The sequence below is a fragment of the Macaca nemestrina genome, chromosome 17 (genome assembly GCF_043159975.1).
Source record: "Macaca nemestrina isolate mMacNem1 chromosome 17, mMacNem.hap1, whole genome shotgun sequence".
Classification (NCBI taxonomy): domain Eukaryota; kingdom Metazoa; phylum Chordata; class Mammalia; order Primates; family Cercopithecidae; genus Macaca; species Macaca nemestrina.
In genome coordinates this window covers 4,258,117-4,281,895 of record NC_092141.1, presented here as the reverse complement: position 1 = coordinate 4,281,895, position 23,779 = coordinate 4,258,117, and the positions used below count along the sequence as shown (strand labels likewise).

The 23,779-nt window shown below is 43.5% G+C and overlaps 1 protein-coding gene across 3 annotated transcripts in view; it reads left to right on the top strand.

The window, feature by feature from the left end:
• LOC105472088 (zinc finger ZZ-type and EF-hand domain containing 1) overlaps positions 1–23,779 on the top strand; it is a 139,950-nt gene that overhangs the window by 35,753 nt on the left and 80,418 nt on the right. For all 3 annotated transcript variants that reach the window (XM_011725043.3, XM_071082169.1, XM_071082168.1), the window contains 11 exons: positions 328–444; positions 1,325–1,503; positions 3,736–3,834; positions 9,428–9,519; positions 10,158–10,306; positions 15,430–15,541; positions 16,571–16,786; positions 17,885–17,985; positions 18,746–18,915; positions 19,563–19,696; positions 23,143–23,213. In XM_011725043.3, the coding sequence (XP_011723345.2) occupies positions 328–444; positions 1,325–1,503; positions 3,736–3,834; positions 9,428–9,519; positions 10,158–10,306; positions 15,430–15,541; positions 16,571–16,786; positions 17,885–17,985; positions 18,746–18,915; positions 19,563–19,696; positions 23,143–23,213 (1,440 nt within the window). The remainder of the gene's footprint in view (positions 1–327; positions 445–1,324; positions 1,504–3,735; positions 3,835–9,427; positions 9,520–10,157; positions 10,307–15,429; positions 15,542–16,570; positions 16,787–17,884; positions 17,986–18,745; positions 18,916–19,562; positions 19,697–23,142; positions 23,214–23,779) is intronic.

Genomic DNA, 23,779 nt, shown 5'->3' with positions numbered 1-23,779 from the left:
AATTAGCCAGGCTTGGTGGCGGGCTCCTGTAATCCTAGCTACTCAGGAGGGCGAGGCAGGAGAATCGCTTGAACCTGGGAGGTGGAGGTTGCAGTGAACCGAGATCACGCCACTGTGCTTCAGCCTGGATGACAGAGGGAGATTCCGTCTCAAACACTGCAAAACAAAACAAAACAAAAAACAAAAAAGGGGCCAGTTTATATTGTTTGCCAGCTTCTCTGTGGGAACACTGTCTGTTTATAAGGGATTAGTCAAAACAAGCTTGTAACAGTTTATTTTTTGTCTAAATTCAGTCTGGTTTTCTGATTTTACGTTTTCCTCTTCTAGGAAGGCACTGCGGCACATGCCTCCACTCTCTCTCTCACCAGGATCTACAGATTTCTCAACTTTCCTCTCTCCTAATGTGCTGGAAGAAGTGGACAGTTTCCTCATAAGGATAACTAGGTAAAATCAAGGCTGACGAGGGTAAACTCTGTGAGGAATGGAGTGCATATATGCTTGTTAAGTCTTTAAAAAATATATGTTAATCTTTTAACCATCACCACTAAAAATGTTTGCTTTTTAGTAGCTAGAGAAAGTGACATAATAGTTCACTCATCTAAACTCCATTATTTAGCGATATCACCTGACCTGAAGAATTGGGAAGGCAGGGGAGGGGTGTTGCAGGGCCCGAGGGGGGTAGTCCTGTGATTCTGATAGAACAGAAGTCTCAAAGTCCAACTGGCATAGCCTTCCCTCACTCAGAACCTGCTGACCTTCACATGCAGGTCCAGGGAGCCTGATCACCTGTAGAACTGGGAAAGGGCGCCTGGATAGCTTGATAGAAGAGACCACTTTGTGTGGGGACACTCAGTTCTGCCTCAGTGAGCCCTGAGGACATTACTGCATTAGAGGACAAAACAGTCCCTGAGCCATCTAGATCGTTTTTAACGTTTCAGTGTAATGTGTTTAAAGTAAAGGCAAAGAAATATAGTTCAGTGTAATACATTTTTGGTACTTCAAGCATAAACCCTCAACTCTCTGGCCAAGTCAGCTCATTACCCAAGGCTTCTTAATAGCAGAGGCTTATTAGAGTAGCTTGTTGGTATTATTTAATATTTAAAGATTAAAGGTTATAGAAGTGAAGCTTTCATTCCTTGGCTCTCTGGATTGATTTAATTTTTCCTTAGGTTATCTTAAGGTATTTTGAAAAATATTTCTGATAAACCTGTAGAAAGCATGTGGCAGGTTAATGTTACTTGTGGTGATCACTTCCATGGGGTTTGAGCCACCTGGATTTTTTCATGTTTTTAAGAAGTGAAAAGTTTTTACTCTTTGCTTATAGCTGCTGTTCTACCCCAGAGGTAGAACTGACTCTTCTGGCTTTTGCACTCGCAAGAGGAAGTGTTGCCAAAGTGATGAGCTCTCTATGCACCATCACTGACCATCTGGACACACAATATGATGCCTCATCCCTCATCCTGTCCATGGCGTCAGTCAGACAGAACCTGCTCCTCAAATATGGTAAATATGGTAAAACATGGGGGTGATGGAAATGTCCACAGTGGACACATCATAAAGCTGTTCTTCGCCATGTGACCTCCTGGTATCCTCTCATCTTTTTGGGTTGTTAGAGTTACACCATGATTCCTGGATGAGCATATCCTCTGAGTATCAGACCTTACTAGGATTGGCAGGGAGAAGGGGGATTTTGGTTCGTTTATGTGATGGCAGTATCACCAGAAGAGGACACTTGAGTGTCCACAAGGCTGTGCTCCCACAATCTGCTTGCAGAATTACTCAGGTCTGGTGGCCATTTGAACACAGCCATCTTTGGTAAAGTACTGAAGTGTCTCATTGTGTAGGCCAACAGGGTTGGAGTAGTTCTTACCTGTTGGAGGGAGGAAGCTAGCCAAGATACGATGCAAAGGAATCTTTGTCTTAGAATGCATCCCTCTGCATTCCTGTGATAGCTGCTCTGAAGGATTTGGACACCTGTCTGCCACCGCTTTCCCCTCTTGGGCCTAGCAGTAATTCCTATGAGCACTTTTCTGCTAAACCAGGATGGGGCCTTATCGTCCTTCTCAACACAGGAGCCCATAAAGTTACTTCCAAAGGACTGCAGTGCAGCACTTCCTCTTGCAAGTGCAGCCTTCCTGGACTCCACAGTATATGGTATTGGGTCTCATCCTGTTTGCAGTATTACAGTGATATTTCTGCCATTTTACTTATTTATTTTGGGAGAGAGTGTCTTGCTGTGTTGCACAGATTGGAGTGCAGTGGCATGATCACAGCTCACTGCAGCCTTGACCTCCCAGGCTCAAGTGATCCTCCTGCATCACTCTCCCAAGTAGCTGGGACCACAGGTGCATGCCAGCATACCTGGTTAATTTTTTAAATTTTCTGTAGAGATTGGGTCTCACTGTGTTGCCCAAGCTGGTCTCCCAGGCTGAAGCAGTCCTCCCACCTTGGCCTCTTAAAATGCTGGGACTATAGGCATGAGCTACCACACCTGGCCCCTGCTGTGACGTCTCTACCTTTGTCTTAATATGACTGACTTAATGGCTTCTTTGTATGTTATTTTTATTTTTATTTCATTTATTTATTTATTTTTTGAGACAGAGTCCTCCTCTGTCACCCAGGTTGGAGTGCAGTGGCATAATCTCAGCGCACTGAGACCTCCACCTCCCAGGTTCAAGTGATCCTCTCGCCTCAGCTTCCTGAGTAGCTGGGACTATAGGCATGCGCCACCATACCTGGCTAATTAAACAAATTTTTTTTTAGAAATGAGCTCTCCCAGTGTTGACCATGCTGGTCTCAAACTCCTGGACTCAAGCAGTCCTCCCACCTCAGCCTCCCAAAATGCTGGGATTTACAGGCATGAGCCACGATGCCCAGCCTGTTTAATTTTTTTTTCTTTTGCCTGTTTAAATTTTAAAGTTAGACAATTGATGTCCTATAAATCTAGTTTCCTCCCTAAATTTTGAAAAGTTATTTTCTTGGGTGGTTGGGGGTTGCACCAGTGAACAGCCCAGAGCAGGCATGGCTGGGTAGAAGGGATAGCAGGTAGTGTCTGGAAGCTGAATAGAATTTAGATTGATGGTTGTTCAGGCAGGGAGCGGTGGATAGGAAGGAATGGGGTAATGTTCTAGTTCTAGGTCATATCATAGGTGAACGGGTGTTCATTATATTATTAAAATAAAAGGAAAACATTTTCAGATCATCATAGCAAAAGATAATTTATATGTATATATAAATATATATATATATTTTTTTTTTTTGCCAAAGCCAAGTGTTCTGAAAAAGTTGATTTTTCTAATTCTTCAAACAGAAATTTTGCCTGAAGAGATGATTTAAAGAAACAAGACCTAAAATATTTTATATTTAAATGCAATTGTAATAAAGTTAATTATTGGCTCCAAAACAGTATCTTAGGAATCACCTCCCCCCCCAGATATGTTCAATCTGTGTTATCAACCTATATCTTATAATGTCCTTTTTTCAGAACAATGATTGTTCTAGAAAGCTGTCCTTGGAATCACTCAGGGACATAGCTATACTTTGTCTCTTTCAGGAAAGCACAAAGGGATGGTGTCAACTTTTGTCCAGTATTCCTGCTCTATTTCAGGTTTTAAACAGGGAGATTTTTAGTTGGTAGTATGAGTAGCCACAGGACTCTGTTTCCACACATAGGTGTGCTAGATTCCAGTTCTTCATATTTTAGCTTAAGGCTTGCTTTTCCTTTTCTTTGGTCAGGTAAACCTCTCCAGTTGACTCTTCAGGCATGTGATGTCAAAGGAAAAGAAGATAAGTCTGGACCCGAAAACCTCCTTGTTGAACCATGGACAAGGGATGGTGAGTGGTGGGTCTGTCTGTCTCTAGTGTGCTCGATAGACAGGAGTCAGCTGTGTGAAAGCACACTGTGGGCTTTGAAATGTCCGAGGCGTGCAGTCTTCAACTTTAGGTTGTTTCTGAGTTGGCAGTGGTTCTTGAACAATTTGTGTGGTTTAGTTGTAATCTGCCTGGGTGTCAATGACCTATAACAACTTAGAGGTATTTGAGAGCCTGAAGTTTTGAAAAGCAAGGATTCTTTTTCTTGGAATATAAAAAGTTACGGGTTTTTTTTTTTTTTTTTTTTTGAAAGGGAGTCTCGCTCTGTTGCCCAGGCTGGAGTGCATTGGCCGGATCTCAGCTCACTGCAAGCTCCACCTCCCGGGTTGATGCCATTCTCCTGCCTGAGCCTCCCGAGTAGCTGGGACTACAGGCACCCGCCACCTCACCCGGCTAGTTTTTTTGTATTTTTAGTAGAGACAGGGTTTCACCATGTTAGCCGGGATGGTCTCTATCTCCTGACCTTGTGATCTGCCCGTCTCGGCCTCCCAAAGCGCTGGGATTACAGGCTTGAGCCACCGCGCCTGGCCTGTTTTTTTTTTTAATCGATTTTTCAGTTCCAATTGTCTTTCCATTGTGTTATCCTCAGGTAGTAGGTGCTACAGCAGGTCAGTAGCCCTTCACTACTGACTGAAAACATTGTTTAAGAAGGGTATTTCCAGGCTGGGTGCAGTGACTCACGCCTATAATCCCAGCACTTTGGGAGACTGAGGCAGGAGGATCGCTTGAGGCCAGGAGTTCAAGACCAGCCTCGCCAACATGGTGAAACCCCATCTCTAATAAAAAACTACAAAAATTAGCCCATTGTGGTGGCAGGGCGCCTGTAATTCCAACTACTTGGGAGGCTGAGGCATGAGAATCGCTTGAATCCGGGTGGTAGAGGTTGCAGTGAACTGAGATCCCGCCTCTGCCTTTCAGCCTGGGTGACACAGCAAGACTCTGTTTCAAAAACACAAAACAAAACAAAGAAGGGTATTTCTAGATATAGCTGATCTAGTATTTGAGTATCTAGAGGAAGCCTCACTCTTTTCCTAGTGTCAACATAATAATTGCTGATGTGCTTTTCATCTTTGCTGGAGGCTTCTTCCTTATCTCGTGATAAGGTGTTTGTGAGTCTCTTTCTCATCCGTCTTATTGGCCGCCTCGTTATCCCTTTTTCGCCTCTGTGTCCCTTTTTCCCTCACTGGACTGATTTGAATCTTGCTGATTCACTAGAGGAAGTGGAATGTTCCAGCAATGATCAGACATTGAAAGGAACTGGCCTTGCTGCTTTGTGTCTGGTTCTCCTTGGCTTTCCTCTCAGCAGTGCGTCCTCCTATATTCTCAGTGGTTGCCTCTTCTCTGTCCTGTTTCCCGTCTTCATTCTCAGCACTCGTGGAGTGCAGACCCTGGGAGAACATGCTTTTCCCAGCTGCACCTCCTCTCCTCAGTGCTCCTCTTCAGCAGTAGATGCTTAAACCAGATTGTTTCCCTACGGGCTTCCCTGAGCAGCTCAGCCTTGGCAGAAACGTTTTCTTTACTGCATCCATCTCCAGCCATACTGAAGGCCATGACTGGCTGTGAGGCTCCTGCCATTCTAAAGTGGGTGGGGCTGGGAGGAGGTGGTGTTAACTCCTTGTCCCTTTCCCTTCCCTTCACCCAAGAAAGCCAAGACCACCCTGCCAAAGGCCCTCTGCGTTTTTCCTTCACTTGCTGAAGATTTGGAATTTTTGTTCCTGGAGCATGTGAGGATGTGCCTTTTTTCTTTCTTTCTTTTCTTTCTTTTCTTTCTTTCTTTCTTTCTTTTGACAGGGTCTCGCTGTGTCACCCAGGCTGGAGTACAGTGACACCCGGGTTCACGCCATTCTTCTGCCTCAGCCTCCCAAATAGCTGGGACTACAGGCGCCCACCACTGCGCCCGGCCAATTTTTTTATTTTTAGTAGAGACGGGGTTTCACCATGTTAGCCAGGATGGTCTCCATCTCCTGACCTCGTGAGCCACGGCGCCTGGCTGAATGTGGATTTTTAACACTGTTCACGGGCATTTCTCCTGGTAGTAGATTTTGCCAGCTCTTGTGCCTGGTCTGATTTGAATATTTTGTTATTCTCCCTGTGTCTTTTACCTGCCCAGTTCTCCTTCCTGCTTTTTCCCCCTCTTAGATTGAGTGGGTTTTAAAAATCTAGCTGTAGTTTGTGGATTTGCTCTTTTTGCCATGTGCCTGAGAAGCACAAGGGTGGGATGTGAATGGGTGTGGGGAGCACTGGGTTCCTCCTGCTTCCTCCCTTCAGCCATCACTATCTGCTGCTTGTAATTCAGGTTTGGTGTTGGTCTGTCTTGCTGCCCTGCAAAAAGTAACCCTTAAGAGACAGACAAGAGAAAAGTACTCATGGCCAGAGCTGTTGGGTTTGGGGGTGATTTTTTCTTCCCCTTGTTGGAGTAAAAGCTCTTCTCATGGGTACATGTCTGGTTCTCCAACTGTGGGGAAGTACCATTTTTGGACAAGTGCCACTGCAGGGCCCACAGAATGCCCAGAGAACTCAAACGCTGATACTTCAGGGGGCTAACGACCACTGTCACTTGATCTGGTATTTTAAAGGAGTACTGGGTGCTACTGATAGGAACAGAAGTGGTAGATTTATTAAATCCTCTAAATCTAATTGGTTTTTTTTTTTTCCCTGTCATCTAAAAAGAATAAATTTGGCAAGTGGAGGGCAGGGTGTCAAAACTTGTAGATTTAAAATACCACAGTTCAGCCGGGTGCATTGGCTCACACCTGTAATCCCAGCACTTAGGGAGGCCGAAGCAGGCGGATCACCTGAGGTCAGGAGTTCGAGAACAGCCGGGCCAACGTGGTGAAACCCCATCTCTACTAACAATAGAAAAATTAGCCAGGGATGGTGGCAGGCACTTGTCCCAGCTACTTGGGAGGCTGAGGCAGGAGAATTGCTTGAACCCGGCAGGCAGAGGTTGCAGTGAGCTGAGATTGCACCATTGCACTCCCACCTGGGTGACAAGAGCAAAACTCTGTCTCAAAAAAAAAAAAAAAAAAAAAAAAAAAAATCACAGTCAAACCTGTGAGCTAGGCTGGGCACAGTGGCTCATGCCTGTAACCCCAGCACTTTGGGAGGCAGAGGTGGAAGGATTGCCTGAGGCCAACAGTTTGAGACCAGCCTGGACAACATAGTGAGACCTAGTCACTACAAAAAATAAAAAAAAAATTGCTGGGCATGGTGGTGTGTGCCTGTGGACCTACTTAGGCTGAGGCAGGAGGATTGTTTGAGCCCAGGAGTTTAAGGCCGCAGTGAGCTATGATTGCACCACTGCATTCCAGCCTGGGGAGTAGACCGAGACCCTGTGTCTAAAAAACAAAAGTGAAAAATGAAAAAATACACGTGAGCTGGTTTCTTACCCAGAAAAGGAAGCACAGAAGTTTTATTTATTTTTTTAAGGTTTTGTTTTTGTTTTGCCTTTCTGAAAAAATGTAAATGCATATTTGTTGGCAATGTTATTTTAAAGGAGTCTGATTCTGTTGACTTAAATTATTCCTTCTGCTACTACATTGAGACTAATTAAAATTGCTGATTTATCATTTAACTTTAGACAGTACTTTAGCCTTTACACAGATTTATTTTAAATAGAGATACCCAGGCCTCTGGGAAAAGGTGACAGTTCAATAATTGGAATAGCTTTTAGTATTACTGTTAGTAGAGTTGGGTGAATTTTTGGTAATATGGATTCTTAAAATTGCCTATAGAATTGCTCTTTCATAGAATTAAATCATACAGCTCCTGTATGAATTAGAAAAGATTCCTTTGGATTTAATTTTCTTGGTTTTGGTGACACATTTTGCACATTGTCTTTATAAATTTTTGTTTTCTTGAACTCAATGTAATGAAATAGGAAACATGAAATTGGTTTTAGTGTTGTCATTTTGATAGGCAGAATTGTTGAGAACAATACAGAGTCCCAGAAAAAAAAGCTTATTTAATGCTGAGTTATATCATTTACAGAAGTTTGAAAGACAAAGGCAACCTTGGGTCTAGCAGAAGATTTTTTCGTGAGTTGTTAAAGGATAATTACCAACAATCAAAAAAGGAAAATAGTGACTGTCATACAAATACAAGTGAACACATGGCATACTTTTAATGTATTTACTTTATTTATTCATTCATTCATTTGAGACAGGATCTCACTCTGCTGCCCAGACTGGAGTGTAGTGTTGTTGTGATAATAGCTCACTGCAACCTCCACCTCCCAGGCTTAAGTGATCCTCCCACCCTGGCCTCCCAAGTAGCTAGGATTGCAGGTGTGCACCACCACCATGCCTGGCTGAATTTTTTTTTTTTTTTGAGATGGAGTCTCACTCTGTCACCTAGGCTAGCTGGAGTACAATGGTGCAATCTCGGCTTACTGCAACCTCCGCCTCCTAGGTTCAGGCGATTCTCCTGTCTCATCCTCCTGAGTAGCTGGGATTGTAAGTGTGCGCCACCACGCCCAGCAAATTTTGTGGTTTTAGTAGAGACGGGGTTTTCACCATGTTGGCCAGGCTGGTCTCGAACTCCTGACCTCAAGTGAACTGCCTGCCTCAGACTCCCAAAGTGCTGGGATTACAGGCGTGAGCCACCACAACCGCCTTGATTTTTGGTGTGGTTTTTTTTTTTTTTTTTGGTAGAAATGGGGTCTCATCATGCTGCCCAGGCTGGTTTTGAACTCCCAGGCTCAAGTGATCCACCGGCCTCAGCCTCCTAAAGTGCTGGGATTACAGGCATGAGCTACCGCGCCTGGCCCAGAGTTTTTATTTAGCTCAATTAATGAGGGAACCAGTAAGATGTTACAAATGTTTCTAAGGAGAATTCATAAAATACATATAGACTAATAGGAATGCTAAAATCAATTTACAAATAGATAGAATATTGATCAGTATCCATAAGGAATAATCAGCAACATTTCCACAGAACCCAGTGCTTAGTTCTGTGGACAGGAATCCCGTGCATCACCACCAGCATTCTACTACTTACAGAACTGTCAAATAGCTTAGAGACCATAAAAGACAGAGATGACCCAAAGAGCGGATTGGCTAGGACACCCAGTGATTCTTTTTTTTTTTTTCCCATTTCAAAGCCTTTCCTGACAAAGTGTTGTAGAAGCTAACTAATCCCTTTCTCAGCCTCTTAGCCAGTAGGCTTCATCAGCCCAGCCAGCCATCAACCATGGTTGTAGGTGTGGCTCAGGAAGACAGTTGTGCAGTCTTTTGTCGCTTTGGCCTAAATGTTTTATAAACATTGATTTTCTTATTGTTACCTCAGAGCAGGGCTCCCTGTGAGGTGGAGGAAATTGTGCCCTGAGAAAGTCGTACCTGGTCAGTTCTCTGCTTGCCTAGGGGCTTATCAATGGGGTTCTTCTGTCCAAAGAGGGAATTTTTTCTCTTAATTTTCATGAAGATATCAGACCAGTTACCTCTCTCCCCCCACCCCCCCTCCCCGCCGCCTCAAAGGATATGCTTTGTTTTTGTTAATCTTAGTTCTCAGGGCTATAAAAATGGGTTAGTTCCCTAACTTGAGTTTTTCCTTTTTTCAGGTTTTCTTACAGAGACTGGAAAAACCAGAGCCAGCACTATTTTTTCTACCGGAACTGAATCTTCCTTCCAAGTGACACAGATAAGAATTATGGTAATTCTCGTGATACCTTCTTTAAGCAATGTTACTACTTTTGTTTTGTTTTTAATTTTTGTGGGTACGTAGTGGATATATATATTTGTGGGGTACGTGAGATGTTTTGATTCAGGCTTTCAAAGTGAAATAATCATACAGAGAATGAGGATGAGCTATCCATCCCCTCAGGCATTTAGTCTTTGTGTTATAAACAATCCAGTTATACTGTTTTAGTTATTTTTCCATGTACAATTAGGTATTATTGAATATTACCTTTTATTACATTTCAGAAGTCCACATCGTTGGTGTTTTGCTTTTTTTTTTTTTTTTAAATCAGACCTATGGCTGACCATGTCATTGGTTTTTCATTGAACATTTAATGATTATTTATTCTGTGTCAGGCCTGTAGCAGAGGGCAGGGACACAAAGATGGATAGATTGTAAAGTCTTTGAAATGGTGAGAATATAAGGATTGAGAAAGTTAAGGAACATTTCCTGGGAAACAGCTTTTATATTTTTTCAGGGCTTAATATATTTGAAATTTTGTTCATTGGTCTTGTTTTGCTTTAACCTGTTTGAATTTAACCATGCTGGAAACAAAACGGCCACAGAACTTTTGCCTCTTTGATAGACTTCGTCCTAATCTCTGTTTCCAGGTTCGACGTGGTGGCATTGGTGCCCAGTGTGGGTTGGTATTTGCCTATAACTCATCTTCTGATAAATTTTGTGCAGAAGAACACTTCAAAAGGTTTGAAAAATATGACAAATGGAAGCTTCAGGAGCTCAGGCAATTTGTAAAAAGCAGGTAAGAAGGTCAAAAATCTTTGTAGAACAAAGATCTACAGAACAAAAGTCTTTGTAGTTAATAAGAATGTATTCATGCTCATTAGTGAACTATGCTTTCTTGTCTTTATAGAAAAAGTGCCAGTAATCTATCTCAGTGTCCTTAAGCATTCATTGCTTTCTAGCAGCATATCTGAAGATGTGTATGTTAATTTGTTCGTAGCCTGTTACTCAGTCTCTTTTGTGACCAGAGGCACACATCTTCACAATGGCTGGGTAATGATCCATCTGTGCCTGAATTGTGGACAGCCTGCGATCTGTAGCCATTCCCCAACCCCCCTTCTCCCATTCCTGCTTTTCACAAACATGTTTATTAAGTACCTACTATGTGCCAGGCCTGATGCTAGGTGCTAAAGATACTGTAATGAGGAAATTGGCATAGTTCTTGCTTTGTATAGCTTACTGTTTAGCTCAGAAGACAAGTAAGAAAACTTGCAGTATCAACAGTGTTATGAATGTTCTGTAGGGGAGAAAAGGCGCTGTGGGGACACAGGGCAGAGCAGCTCTCCTGATCAGGGACATCTTTCTAGAGCAAGTGTTGTTATGCTGTTTATGAAGGATGAGTTGGAGTTGATCGGCCACTGGAAGGAGAATGTCCTAAGCAGAGAGGGCAGCTTCATGGGTCCAGAGGTGAAGCATGGCACATTGAAGGAAGGGGCAGGTCCCACGTTGCTGAGGGATAGTTGGAGGGAGGGTGATGAGAGAAGCAGCTGGAGAGCTGGGAAGGGGCAGGGCATTCAGGGCTTTGTCTCTGTTTCTCTGTCCTGAAAGCGTTGTGTGAGGGGGCATGTCGGGGGAATGTGTTGAGGCATTTCCGGAAAAGCGAGGGGTTCAACTGCGTGTTGTAGAAGCACTGCTCAGGATCATGTTGTGTGTAGTGAGGACTGGAAGGGAGCAAGTCTGGAGGCAGCTGGGCTGGGAGGAGGTTGTCACTTATTACCTAGGAAGCCAGAGATGTGGGTGACCCCTGCTAGAGCAGCAGCAGCAGCAGTGGAGAGATGTGGACTGAGAGACCACTTAGCAGGGGGAAGTGACAGGACCTGGTGATTGACTGAACGTAGAGCAGGAGAGGGGAAAAGCTTCAGCAGCGGTGAATCGTGGCCTTTGGCTTGAGCAGGTGGGGAAAAACAGGTTTGTGGGGAAGATGATGAGCTCAGATTTTGTTCTGTTCAATTTGAAGTTCTAAGAAACCTTTGAGGTGTTCGGTAGCCAATTGGATAAACAGGTCAGGAGCCAGGAAGAGGAGTTTGTGCTGAAGGTACAGATGTGAGAGGCATTTAAACAAGAATTTAAAATGTAGAAATAGGCCAAGTGCGGTGGCTTATGCATGTAATGCCAGCATTTTGGTAGGCCAAGGTAGGTGGATTTTGAGCCCAGGGGATTGAGACCAGCCTGGGAAACATAGTGAGACCCCGTCTCTAAAAAAAACATAAAAATTAACTAGGCATGGTATTGCGTGCCTGTAGTCCCTGTTACTTGGAAGGCTGAGGTGGGAGGATCCCTTGAGCCCTGGAGGTTGAGGCTGCAGTGAATTATCTTCACGCCACTGCACTCCTGCCTGGGTGACAGTGAGATCCTGCCTTAAAAATAGATAGATAGATAGATAGATAGATAGATAGATAGATAGATAGATAGATAGATAGATAAGATAAGATAAGATAAGATAAGATAGATTAGATAGATAGATAGATAGAAAGAAAGAAAGAATGTAGAAATGGAAGAGATCATTCTGCAAGAGTGTGTGAACTGGGAAGAGAAGAGAACTTAGGTCAACAAGAGACACACCAGGCTTTAAGGGGCAACAAGGAAAACTCAGCCAGACAAGCAGCAGGAAAGCCAGGGCCTCGTGAAGGAAAGCTGTGTCCTCATGAAGCCGAGGGAAAATAACGTTTGAGGGAATGGGCGGTGGTGTCAGATGTTACCCAGAAGTCAGAAGATAAAGTCTAAAAATGAATCTGTTGGATGTAGCCACTGGTGCCCCCTTGGAGAAGGTTACCTCCCTTATTGCTATTAGTGAGTTAAAATTCAAGGAGCTAAAACAAGAAAAAAAAAAAAAAAAAAAAAAAAAAAACTCGAGCTGAAACCCTGAACTTGCTTACATTATTTCGTGGATAATGGATTGCTGGTGTTAATAGAAGTCTTTAAATACCATCCATCGCAGTGCCACTTGAGCTTCAGTGTGCATACCCATCAGCCAGGGAATTTGTGAAAATGCACATTCTGAGTTAGGAGCTCTGGATGGGGTCTGAGACTTAGATTTCTAACAGGCTCTCAGGGGATTCTGATGCTACCTGTCTCTGGACCATACTTGAAATCGTAAGGATCCAGAATGAGTCGCTCTTCTTGCTGCAATTCCTTTAGCAGCATTCCTGACAAAGGCTCGATCGAACTGTCTACAATACTGTTGATGGAAAACTCACCACGTATCAGGCACTTCAGGAACCAGAAGTTGTTCAGTTGAAATGCACATTTGTAATGTCTCTTCCGTGGCCTTCATTTCAGCCCTCTAATGGATTCGAACAAGTGTCCTTCACTCCTGAAATCTCCGTTCCATTACATGTGGATGCCTTTGTAAACACTGCTTTTCTTTTTAAATAATAGCTAGAGATGACACTGGGTTTTAAGCAGCCATGTCCTACTCTCAGGACAAAGTAAAATAGGTCATTTCCCCTAAACCTGCTGTTAAACAAGGTCTACTATGTGCCAGGCCTGATGCTAGGTGCTAAAGATACTGTAATGAGGAAATTTGCATAGTTCTTACACAGGATGATTTTTTTTTTAACCTAAATACAGGCCTATTCGCCCCTCTCTTAATGATTTTAGCTCCTGATTCCAGCCTGAATGACTCTTAAATCCTGATTTTGTTGGCCTGCGTATTCACCAGTCCCTCTCCAGTTTGGAAATCAAAATGTTAATGTGCATGCATTTTCTTTTTGCCTTTTTTTTGGTCATATCCCCTTGGTTAGGCGTTGGTCAGTCAGCGTGCTCCAGGGTCAGCAGTTGGTGCTGTGCATACGTAAGAGGACTAGTATTCAGCCCTCTCCCATCTTGCCTACTGTGTAGTGCAGCGTAGGGGACAAGACTGCTTCTCTCTGTTCTCTGGCACCCTGTCAGCTTTCTGCATCTCAAAGATTTCCTTGACAACTTGCAAAGAGTAGATTAAAAAATCTTCAAGCTTATGATATTGATGAACTCATTAATATGGTTTTGGGTTAAGAGAATACCATTTCCCATTAGGGTTAACTGTATCATGAAAGGTTTATGCCAAGAAAGACTTACATTAAGAAGGGACATTCTGCCGGGCACGGTGGCTCACACCTGTAATCCTAGCACTTTGGAAGGCCGAGGCGGGTGGATCATTTGAGGTCAGGACTTGAGGTCAGAAACCAGCCTGGCCAAGATGGTGAAACCCCATCTCTACTGAAAATACAAAAAAATTAGCTGGGTGTGGTGGCATACGCCTGTAATCCCAGCTACTTGTGAAGCTGAGGCAGGAGAATCTTTTGAACCTGGGAGGTGGAGGTTGCAGTGAGCCAAGATTGTGCCACTGCACTCCAGCCTGGGTGACAGAGCGAGACGCCATCTCAAAAAGAAAAAAAAAAAGAAGGGACATTTTTTCTCTCTGTTACCGAACCTACTCTGGATTGTCTTCTTGCCATAATTCCCTCTTTTTGGTAGTTTTACCCACATAGAATACTGGTGTGTCACCAGCTTGGTGGCTGTATCACAGACTGAATAGTGGAAAGTTTTAGGAATGTTACTTGAAAAAAACTGTTCTTTTTCTCCTTCTTATTTATTTATATATTTATTATTATTATTATTATTATTTTTTGAGGCAGAGTTTCGCTCTTGTTATCCAGGCTGGAGTGCAGTGGTGCGATCTTGGCTCACCGCAACCTCCGCCTCCTGGGTTCAAGTGATTCCCCTGCCTCAGCCTCCCGAGTGGCTGGGATTACAAGCGTGCGCCACCACGCCTGGCTAATTTTGTATTTTTAGTAGAGACGGGGTTTCTTCATGTTGGTCAGGCTGGTCTCGAATTCCTGACTTCAGGTGATCTGCCTGCCTAGGCCTCCCAAAGTACTGGGGTTACAAGTGTGAGCCACCATGCCCGGCCTTATTCATATATTTTTTTGAGATGGAGTCTTGCTCTGTCACCCAGGCTGGAGTGCAATGGCATGATCTCAGCTCACTGAAACCTCCGCCTCCCGGGTTCAAGTGATTCCCCTGCCTCAGCCTCCCAAGTAGCTGAGATTACAGGTGTGTACCACCATGCCTAGCTAGTTTTTTGTGTTTTTAGTAGAGACGGGGTTCACCGTGTTTACCAGGCTGGTCTCAAACTCCTGACCTCAAGTGATCCACTCGCCTCAACTTCCTAAAGTGCTTACAGGTGTGAGCCATCGTGCCCGGCACTTCTTAGTTACTTAATTCCTGAAAAAGGAATAGCATTTAAGTATTCAGCTTTTAAAAAGAAGTGGCATATAGTTGTATCTCTTCAGCCTTAAGGCTAGAATGTTTTTCTGAAAGGACTTCTTAAGAAACAGACAAGAATACTGAGGCCTACGAAGGCTGGGGTTTTTCTTTTTTTTAGCTCCAGGATCTGAAAGCCTTCAAACTTTTACCCATCAGCCATTGCAAGTGGCCCAGACCTTTATATGGTCGTAAACATGTTAGCCAGACCTCGGGAAAGAAAATCAAGCCTACCTCTTTTCTGGCACCTTCCAGAAGCACATGCCAGCTGTTGCATCGTGCGTTATTCCTGAGTGTCTAATCCAAGAGGCCCGACTTCCTCTCGCATTCTTCAGATGAGCCAGTTATTTGGAGAAGCAGACTTTCTCCTTAGTTCCCAGATTATATTTGGGACTGATGTAGTTCCCAGTTCATAGAGACGGAGACTGAGCAATGGAAAGGCAATACTACCAACTGTCTCATGTGTTCACAGGGTACCAGGTACCATACTCAGCTCTCGGTTGTTCACTGACGGGCTACAGATACAAGTTACGTGCCACTTAGATGATACCTTATTTGTTAGACCCTTGAGAAATTTCAGAATAAGAAAAAGTTTTGTGAATACTCTTGTCTTTACAGGATTGGTTGCTCTTCTGATGACCTTGGAGAGGATGATCCTATTGGCTGGTTTGAACTGGAAGAAGAATGGGATGAAGCAGATGTCAAGCTGCAACAGTGCAGAGTTGCCAAAGTAAGCATTAGTGAGTTGTTTGCCCACTCCCCTGCTTTTATTCTGTGTTTTTTGAGTGGTGATTGTGTATCAGCCCTGTGCCAACGCTGGAACCCCAGAGGAGAATCTACCTTCAGGGAGTTCATACTCTATTGGAGAGACAGATGTGTAAGACAGTGCGCTACCAGCTATGATAAAGGGAGAAACAGAGGGCTGTTGGCACCCAGGGGAAAAATATTTAACTCGAAAGCTTCTCAGGAAAGGTGGTGTGATGCCAAATGTTGGCGACTGATTAAGTTGTCATCTTTAGCCAGGCTACAACGTGTGGAGGAGGGCATCTTGGGCTGAGAGAATAGTGAGAACACAGACATCAACTTAAGAGAGATGTGTTGCTGTAGAAAGGACCAGTCATTATTTGGCTACTTAATTTTTTTCTAAACCTTGGATGTAAATCTCAGGCTTGAATAAGAGAATTAGGAACTCTCTTAAGGGCACGTAATAGTAGGTGCTTGGTAAATATTTATGCAGTTGAGTAGTGTGTTCTGAAAGGCCCTTAACAACGAGCTCTCACTGTAAGAAGCAGGTAGTTTGCATGAAAGTTGGGTTTGGAAAATGGCCGTAGATTTGAGTGGACAGGACTGTTTTCCTGGGTTTCTAGCAGAGGGGTTGCATGCATCATTGGGGGCTTTGAGGTGGAGGGCATTGATTGTCATCGTCATATATCTGTTTTCTGTTTCAAAATGACTGCCACAGAGCAAAACTACTTTTATTCATCCTCTCTTCCTATTTTTGCCTCTAAGAGGGAGTAATGATGCAATTTTCCTTACTGTAATCTACCCAAACGTGACTTTATTCAACATTTGTATTGTCTTTTTTTTCTGCATACTGTAAATGCTGGACTTAAGATTTTGTGTCCTTAGTGCTGAGCGTAGTGTTTCCTAATAAATTAGAAAAATCATAGGAAGACCTTCCCGTAAAGGCCTTTTCCCCTCTTCATCAGTATTCAGGAATTCTGAGTTCTTCTTTTGAAATCTCTCTTTTCCCATCCAGTATCTGATGGTGAAGTTCCTCTGCACCCGTCAGGAGTCAGCAGAGCGCTTGGGAGTGCAAGGCTTGAGCATCAGTGGGTACCTCCGGCCTGCAAGAGCAGAAGCAGAACAGAGTGTCACCTGTGCGCACTGCAGAAAGGACACAGAGGAGAGTGTGTGTGGGGCCACACTGCTCCTCAGGACCCTTCAGTTTACCCAGCAGCTCGCCCATGACCTGGTAGGGCTTCCTCAGTGTTAGACTGCATTCCTTTAGGAAAAGTGAATGACAGTATTCAGAGAAATGAACACCAACTGATAAAACCTGGCCCTGCGGAAGCCAATAGGACAGACATTGTACTGCTGCAGGGACATTAAAAGCTGAGGAAAGTGAGCTGTTGGCACTCATGGCATGAGTCAGTGAAGTGGCCTGTGGCCATCAGTGTGGCTTCTCCCGGAGTAGACCTACAGACACATCTTCAAGAGCCCTGGCAGTGGCTGCCATGGGGAAACAAACAGAACAAGTTCATGAGATTTGCATCTTCTTTAAGTCCTAGAAGAATTACAACTGAAGTCTAGGTGAATTCTCATTATTTACTGAAAATACGAAAATAATGGCAGGATTTTGAATCAAAAATGATTTTTCAATTTCTGACTTTTTTTGATACTGACTCTTACAGTCAGTAATATAACACAGTGACAACTCACTCAAAGGAAGATTCTTAAAGCCATCACCATAGCCTCGGGAGTTCAGTGGAGGGGGCCCTCGCATGTGTAGTGTACAGCAGTGTCCGCTCTTGAGCCCCATTCTGCTTCAGGGCACATTCAGAGGCTGGTGACTCAGTTCATATAAGGTTTGTTTGGTCTTTGTTATTCAGACCTCCTATGTCAGTAGAAAAGAGCAAATGAGAAGGAGATGCCTGGAAATAACAGACATGCTTACCGAAGGGTTGATAGCTTTCAGCCCACACGTGTGGAGGGCATCAGTATATTGTCGTACAGTCCTGGACAGTAATCATCCAGGAAATACTGGCTTATGTGCTGGCTTAGGAAGTCAGGAGTGTTCATGGATACATGTGACGTGTGTGTCTGCGGGGGGGTGGTTGTGTATATATATACACTTACATACGTACATATAACGCACACATATATTTTAGAAAGTTTCAAACCAAAAATAGTTGTTGGCAAACCTTTTCATAGTAAAGAGTAAGCATCAGCAATATGAAAGTCTCACTCATGTACCGCCACCTCATCCCTTTACAACGAGAAGTAAATGAGGCATTACAGTATTTCTCTAAATGCATTTTTCAATTTTATTTATTCTGATCTTTATTTTTAGGTGCAGCAGAAGGAAAGTGGCTTAAAATACAAATCGTTTCTGGACTTCACGGGTCTTGATTTGCAGATCTTCTGGAATTTTTACAGTAAATTAAAGCAAAAGTAGGTCAGAATTTGTTATAAGGTGATAATCACGTAAACTGAAAACACTGAGTTTTACTATTCTAAGTGGATGATTTTTTTTTCCTAATTTTTTTTACTTCCTGCCAGTGCTTATGGTTCGATTTAAAAGATATGGTTATTATTGAAAATAACACCTCAGATTTCTATAAAATATTTAGGCAATAGTAAGCAGGTCGAGTATTACAGTACTGTCCTCATTTTACAGATGAAAAAGTAGGATCAGAAATGAACTTCCTGGCCGGGCTCGGTAGCTCACGCCTATAATCCTAGCACTTTGGGAGGCCGAGGTGGGTGGATCACAAGGTCAGGAGTTCAACACCAGCCTTGCCAATATGCTGAAACCCCATCTCTACTAAAAATACAAAAATTAGCTGGGCGTGGTGGTGGGCACCTGTAGTCCCAGCTACTTGGGAGGCTGAGGCAGAAGAATCACTTGAACCTGGGAGGCTGAGTTACGGTGAGCTGAGATCGCCACTGCACAATCTCAGCCTGGGAGACAGAGCAAGACTCGGTCTCAAAAAAAAAGAAAGGAACTTCCTTCCCCACAGTGGGCAGAGTCAGATGGGATCTGTTTCCAGATGTCTAGTAGTGTTCTTTCTGGTCCACCCTTCTTCCTCTCAGTTGGCATTATTTTCACCGAGCCTGACGCCCGGAGGAAAGTCCTTTGTACAGCTCTATGGCTTTGGAGAGTAAATGCAACTTGCCCTTTTGCTCTCTGATGTTTTTTGTCTTTCTGTAGCCCGAGGGAAGAATGCATCTCTGCCCAAACCCTGCTCCTGCAGCTCCTCCAGAGCTGCTTCTCTGTACTGCAGGGAGATGTACTGGCTGCTTCTGAGGAGGAGAAACCTCCAATCCAGAGCCCTAAAGGAGCGGAGGCTGCCAAGGAGCTCTACACACACTTGTGTGATGGTAGGGATTTGGGTTTTTCTTTAATGCAACCCTGTGTGGGTAGCCTGGAGGGCCTCTTGCGATAGAGAAGAGGGGTGTCCTATGATGATGCGAGCCAGAAAGTGATTGCTACTGTGGGAATCCCCCACAGAGGGATTGTTGCTGTGGGAATCCCCCAGAAAGGGATTGCTGCTGTGGGAAACGAGTGTTTCCTCTGATGCTGAGTTACTAGTTTGAGTTCAGGATTTATTCCTTCCTCAACTGACTTCTCTTCCTCCTGGTTTCAGATTTATAGCTGTGTTATGTTGAGAGTCATTCCTGTCGTACTATTGAGCCTTAACTTCAACTAAGTCACTGAGATGAGACTGATAGATTGAGGGGGAGTGAAACACGTGGCCATCTGAAGTTACACTTAAGGCTTTGCCAAGTTGTGTCTTAAAAGGACAGGGAAGTAATGACATAGAAACTGATACATATGGTCTTTGTTTTACTTAAATGTAAGCAAATAAAAAGCAATTTTTTTGTACCACCTGGCCTGTACAGAAATACTTCTTCACTCTGGTATTCAGTACAAAATGGAGAGTAGTGAATTTATAGGCTAGTTATAGCAGATGTATAAGCGAATAGATGGAATATATGAAAGCTGATGCCATTGTTCATTTTATCAGTGGTAGACAGGGTGGATGGAGACTCTGTGCCCATGGAGATACTAAAACAAGAAGTCAGGAATACCCTTCTCAATGGGGCTGCCATCTTCTTTCCTAATCGACAGACCCGGCGGAACCATCTCTTCACCATGATGGTAATTATTACTAAAAGTCTGGATTCAATTTCTGAAGTCTGTGAGGATGAAATTTGCTAGGCTTTGTTATCTCTGAATATATTGTCTGTTGCAGCGTCCCAGATGTTTGTTAATATTCTGTGCAGAGCTTTGTGTGGGACAGATATCTAAGGACATGGCACTCAGAGTGGGATGACACATGCTCCCAATCTGTGGTTCATGATCTGATGTCTCACAAAGCGACAGTATAGTCTCCTTCATCTTTGTGACTTGCCTACAACCATCCTTTCTTTTCAACATTTTAACTCTGTATTATAGGCAAATTCAAAACAAATACCAAAGCCAACTAAATAGCATAGTGAATACCCCTGTCCCCCAAATGTACCTGTCACCTAGCTTCAACAGCCATAAACTCTCGCTAATCTTCTTTTATCTACAGTTTTATCTTGTTTTATCTCACCCCCGCTTTCCTCCTTTCCCCACTGGCCATTATTATTTCAAAGTAACTTCCTGACATTTTATTCATAAATACTTCAGTATGTATCTGTAAAACTAGTACCACCAAGTTTTTTTGTGTGTTTGTTTTTTAGATAGGTTCTTGTTCTGTTGGTCAGGCTGGAGTGCGGTGGTGCAATCGCAGCTTACTGTGTTCTCTACCTCTCGGACTCAAGCAGTCCTCCCACCTTAGCCTCCCAAGTAGTTGGGACTACCGGTGCATGCCACAACGCCTGGCTAATTTTAGTATTTTTTGTAGAGATGGGTTTTACCATATTGCCCAGGCTGGTCTTGAAGCCCAAGGCTCAAGCGATCCACCCACCTCAGCCTCCCAAAGTGCTGGGATTACAGGCGTGAGCCACTCGCCTGGCCGGTATCACCAAGTATTATTCCTCAAATGGTTCTTGTCACTCTCCTAGACCACTTCTTCGTGTTCCTCAGACATTAGTACTCAAAGTGAAAAATACCTTTAGTATCTATAAGCTCTGTATTACCAAATGGAATATCCTATACAAAGATCCAGGGTTTTAATTCTGTAGAAAGTATTTGTATATGAAAATAAGTATGATGCATGAAAAAAATGTAAAACAAAACAAACATTTTTCTCTCTAGGCCATATCAAAAACACCTAGGTAGGGGAACTTCAGAGGTTCCTGTGTTACAATGATGGTAAAACGTAGGGAAATGTAAGTATACCAAGGGAGTAAAATAGAGAAATGCGTATGAGAAAGCAAAATTACAGGAACCCCAATGAAATATAATTTTACCAGTCCAACAACATATAAACAAAATTATGGCCAAGTTGGATTTATGCTGGAAATACAGTGATGGTTCAGCAGTAGAAAATCTATAAATGAAATCAGAGAGGGGAAAAAAAAACATATCACTAAATGCAGAAAAAAATTTTTTTTTTTTTTTTTTGAGATGGAGTCTTACTCTGTCGCCCAGGCTGGAGTGCAGTGGCGTGATCTCAGCTCACTGCAGGCTCCGCCCTCCAAGTTCAAGCAATTCTCCTGCCTCAGCCTCCCAAGTAGCTGGGATTACAGGCACCTGCCACCGCGCCCAGCTAATTTTTCGTAGTTTTAGTAGAGACAGGGTTTCACCATCTTGGCCAGACTGGTCTTGAACTCCTGACCTTGTGATCCACCTGCCTCGGCCTCCCAAAGTGCTGGGATTACAGGCATGAGCCACCGTGCCCGGCCCAAACATTTTTTAGTAAGATTAAATTCTGATGATTAAAACAGTGAAACAATATGGTTTCATTAGCAAACTCAAAATAGAAGGAGACTCCTTTAATCTGGTAGAAGGCATGTATCCAAAACCTACAATAAGCAGTGTATTTGATGGTGGATCACTAGAAGCATTCCTTTCAAAATGCGGAATAAGACAAGGATGCTCACTCTCATTGCTTCTCTTTGAGGGCCTAGCTAGTGCTATAGGACAAGGGAAAGAAGTGTTAATAGAAAGAATAAAATATTTGTTTTGATATGATTATAGATTACTTTTTGTCTGTGTAGTCAAACAACTAATATAATTATTTAAAAGAATTTTACAAAGGAAACTAGATATAGCATTTTAAAAAGGCATTTCTAATGCGGCAACCAGTGAGCAAACATAAGAAAAGTGGTCTGTGGGTTGCACAAAGGCCTATAGAAATAAGGGACGGAAGCCGGGCATGGTGGCACACGCCTGTAGTCCTAGCGGCTAGGGAGGTTGAAGCAGGAGAATTGCTTGAACCCAGGAGGTGGAGGTTGTGGTGAGCTGAGATCACACCACTGCACTTCAGTCTGGGCAACAGAGTGAGATTCCGTCTCAAAAAAAAAAAAGCAAAGAAATAAGGGAACGAACAAAAGAAGCATAAAATGTGGTCGCTGATGGCAAAGGGCTGCAGTCTAACTGGGGACACCTGCCACAAGGAAAAACTGATTCCATATGCAAGAGGAGAATCATGTTGAGGCTAAGTGATTGAGGAAGGTTTCAGAGAAGAAGGAGTGTATTTGTTTGTGTAATTCCAGCTGTATATAAAATTTACATACCAGCTTGAGGAATCACTTCTCACATTGTGAGTTGCATAACCTTTGACAGCATCAGCTGACCTGACCCACTGGACTGTGGGTGGGTCTCTATCCTACTTGTTTGGTGCGAGAATTTACCAGGTAGCTGAGCAAATGAGTAATTTCCTAGCACGTGTCCTACGCAGAAAATAGAAACAGGACATACGACTTTTTGAATGACATTAGTGTCTTCTTATGCTGAGAAGTTAAATAGCACTGCCAACCTTTTATATAGTGCTAAGCAATTCTCTTTCCATCAGGCACTTCCTCAATATCTTCTGATACCATACCCTTAAGAGATGTGATTGCTCTTGGGATGGCATGTCCAATGGCAAAAAGTATCTATCAGCCAGGCGTGGTGGCTCATGCCTGTAATCCCAGCACTTTGGGAGGCAGAGGTGGGTGGATCATCTGAGGTCAGGAGTTCGAGACCAGCCTGGCCCACATAGCGAAACCCCATCTCTACTGAAAATACAAAAATTAGCCAGGCGTGGTAGTGGGCTCCTGTAATCCTAGATGCTTGGGAGGCTGAGGCAGGAGAATTGCTTGAAGCCGGAAGGCAGAAGTTGCAGTGAGCTGAGATCATGCCACTGCACTCCAGCCCGGGCAACAAGAGTGAAATTCTGTCTCCAAAAAAAAAAAAGTATATTTCTTTTTGAGGTTGTTTCCCTAAGCAGGAATTTTGAACCTCCTGTTGACTTTGGCAGTGAACCAAGTGCACCTACCACCTTGTGTTTAGATGGTTGGTTCTCTCCATCTTAGCACTTGAGCAGGTTTTAGTGGGGTGCCGTGAGGCAGTTGGCTGGCCTGGCATTCCTCATACTTGGGAACAGTGGGGTGGTGATGTTTCATTGCTGCTCTAGGTCTCTGGAATATCATGGACTAGATTTTCTGAATGTACACTTTCTGGTTTTCTAGAAGAATGTCACCGAGCAGGAGCACAAGCAGTCCCTGCAGCTCACTTTCCGTTCACTGTGCACGTATTTTAGGTAAGTTGGTCGTTCTTTTTAATTGTCAGATAACTCAAATCTTTGCAAAGTTGTTTTCTTGAGCTCGCCCTTTTATGTACCTTCGGAGTAGTACTTCCTTCCACCCAGTTTGAAAGCCGAGTTTCTGTGGGCGACCCAAATAGTAGTAAACTAATAATCTTGTTGACAGCCCAATCCAGTTCCCATCCGTTTTAAGACAGTTTCAAATTGAGCCCATTGAGGGTCTTTTTGAACACTTCAGTTTCTGAGTGATGTTTAACAACAAAAACTGAAGCCAAAGGAATGTAGGGTCCTGTATTCGTGTCTATGTTAAAACCAGCTACAGACGCCCAGAGTGATAGTTTGCAGAAGGAAGCGTGCTGGGAGGGGAGGGCTTTGAGATTTTTGCCTGTTGCAGTTACCGGTATGAAGCTTTGTGACTAGAGGTAGGCTTTACTACCTGTAGGCTTCATTACTAGAGGTATCGACTCTTTTTTTTTTTTTTTTTTTTTTTGAGACGGAGTCTCGCTCTGTCACCCAGGCTGGAGTGCAGTGGCCGGATCTCAGCTCACTGCAAGCTCCGCCTC